The sequence below is a fragment of the Alosa sapidissima genome, chromosome 18 (assembly GCF_018492685.1).
Source record: "Alosa sapidissima isolate fAloSap1 chromosome 18, fAloSap1.pri, whole genome shotgun sequence".
Lineage (NCBI taxonomy): Eukaryota > Metazoa > Chordata > Actinopteri > Clupeiformes > Clupeidae > Alosa > Alosa sapidissima.
The window spans coordinates 13,224,587-13,227,086 of record NC_055974.1 but is presented as its reverse complement, the minus strand read 5'-3'; the positions used below and the strand labels follow the sequence as shown (position 1 = coordinate 13,227,086).

General features: G+C 51.6%; 1 protein-coding gene across 7 annotated transcripts in view; it reads left to right on the top strand.

Moving 5' to 3' along the window:
• mctp1a (multiple C2 domains, transmembrane 1a) overlaps positions 1-2,500 on the top strand; it is a 164,453-nt gene that overhangs the window by 140,424 nt on the left and 21,529 nt on the right. For 5 of the 7 annotated variants that reach the window (XM_042069730.1, XM_042069729.1, XM_042069733.1 and 2 more), the window contains one exon: positions 817-918. The exons of the other annotated variants lie outside the window; for them this stretch is intronic. In XM_042069730.1, the coding sequence (XP_041925664.1) occupies positions 817-918 (102 nt within the window). The remainder of the gene's footprint in view (positions 1-816; positions 919-2,500) is intronic. 7 annotated transcript variants of the gene reach the window in all.

Below are 2,500 nucleotides of genomic sequence, written 5' to 3'. Positions count from 1 at the left end.
GCATCAGGTGGATGGCGTGTTTCTGGTTTATTATTGTTATTGCTATTGTGTTGTCTTCCTCTCAGCAGACACACACGCAAAAACATACATGCACATGCTCACACATGCATGTCCAGATGTATATGCACACACACACACACACACACACACACACACACACACACACACACACACACACACACACACACACACACACACACACAGGTGGTGGACTTCTGCACATGTAATCTATGCACGCTCTCTCTCACACACACACACACACATATGCACATGTAGCCTATGCATGCTCTCACACACACACACACACACACATACACACACACACACACACACGCACACAGGTGGTGGCCTTCTGCACATACAGTATACACATATAGCCTATGCATGCTCACACACACACACACACACACACACACACATACACACAGGTGGTGGCGTTCTCCACATATGCACATGTAGCCTTTGCATGCACACACGCACACACACACACACACACACACACACACACACACACACACACATGCACACACACACATATACACACACATACACACAGGTGGTGGCGTTCTGCATATGCACATGTAGCCTATGCATGCACACACACACACACACACACACACACACACACACACACACACACACACACACACACATACACACAGGTGGTGGTGTTTTACATATGCACATGTATCCTATGCATGCGCACAAGCACACACACACACACACACACACACACACACATGCATGTGCCCTTTCTGTAGTGTGTATGATCTCTCTCTATTGTGTGTAAAATGTCCATTTATTCTGGTCCACAAGGTCCCGGGGTCCGTCCGCTCTGAGGACGGCCGCTGGCCTGAAAGCCATATCCTTGAGGATATGTTGGCTTCCTGGCACTTTGAGTGGATTCGCGTGATGGTGGTAAGTGAAAGGCTGCTGCCGTCCCCTCCTGTCACTTCACGTCACGTCACGTGCGTCTGTCACGTTCGTCCATCCAGTCGTCGTCCCAACCGTCCGTCAGTCCTGCTTCTTCTGTTGACTCTTCTTCTCGCCTGGTGCCCTCTGTGGGGAGAGGTGTTGGGGGCATGTCTGTGCCTCGAATGTTTTTGTCACAGCCCCCCCACTCTCTCCCTCCTCCACGACCACCTCCTTGCGTGTCCTCTGCTTTTCTCACTGCAACCTCTCCCCTCCTCCTCCTGTTTCTCTCCCTCCTTCTATCTCTCTTTCCCTCTGCCTTCTTCCCTTCTCTCTCCCTCTCTCTCTCCCTCTCCCTCTCTCTCTCTCCCCCCCCTCTCTCTCCACCTCTCCACTCTCTCTCCCTCTCTCCCTCTCCCTCTCTCTCTCTCTCTCCCTCTCCCCCCTCTCTCTCCCCCTCTCCACTCTCTCTCTCTCCCTCTCCCCCCTCTCTCTCCCCCTCTCCACTCTCTCTCTCTCCCTCTCTCTCCCTCTCTCCCTCTCTCTCTCTCTCTCTGTTTCTGGCTGCGTGTCTGTGGATTTCTCATTCTTTTAACCGCTGCGGCTCTCCGTTGGGCCAGTAACCTCGCTGACTCGGAGCGTTCGCTCCCTCTGGCTACACTTCCTCTGCCCACTAACGCTGAAATGAAAGCCCGGGCTTTTTTTTTTTCGTTCCCACCGTGGAACACAGTGACCCTCCTGTACACCGCGGACCGCTAACCGCCTCCTCCGCTCTTTGTGGTCAGGACAAGGGGGGTCTCTCTGTGCTTATGCTCTAACCTTACCAAACTCGGAGGAGCACCACTGAACTTGTGGGGGTTTTTTTTTTCGCAGTCTGGCCTCATTTGGTCATGCACCCCCCCCCCCAACCCTACTCCACCCTCAACCTCCTCTCTGGCCACAGACTTACGCTGTGTGTGTGTGTGTGTGTGTGTCTGTGTGTGTGTCTGTGTGTTTGGGTGTGTGTGTGTGTGTGTGTGTGTGTGTGTGTGTGTGTGTGTCTATGTGTGTGTGTGCGTGTCTTATTCAGAAGGGACCAGCGATGTGTTTTTTTTTTTCGGGGGGTGGGTCTGTCCCAAACCCTCTCGGAGGTTGCAGCCGAGGTTGTGGTGGTGGTGGTGGTGGATGGGGTTTTAGGTGGAAATATGTATGTGTGTGTGTGTGTGTGTGTGTAGGGGGGGTGGTGATCCCACACACGCACATAGCATCTCACCGCAACTCTTCCTTGTCCTCCTCTTCCTCTTCCTCTGTCTCCTGCGGGACTTCAGCTTCTGCTTTGCCGCTGCTTACAACCACAAAGGTCTGCCTGCCTCTCACAAGCAACAGAGGCGCGTGAGCTTGCTACCTTTACCCAGAGTCATAAATGAGTAATGAGAATCGCAGGTTTGATGTTGGGATTGTTTTTTTCATGTCATGATTTTTTTTGAAGATGCTGCAACTGTGTCACTATTCTCCTCCTTTCTTGGAGGGGCGTGTTAAAAAATTCATTCTAAAATGTCTCAGTTTTACCCGTATATCGGTATACTTTATTAGGTCACAATAAAAAAAA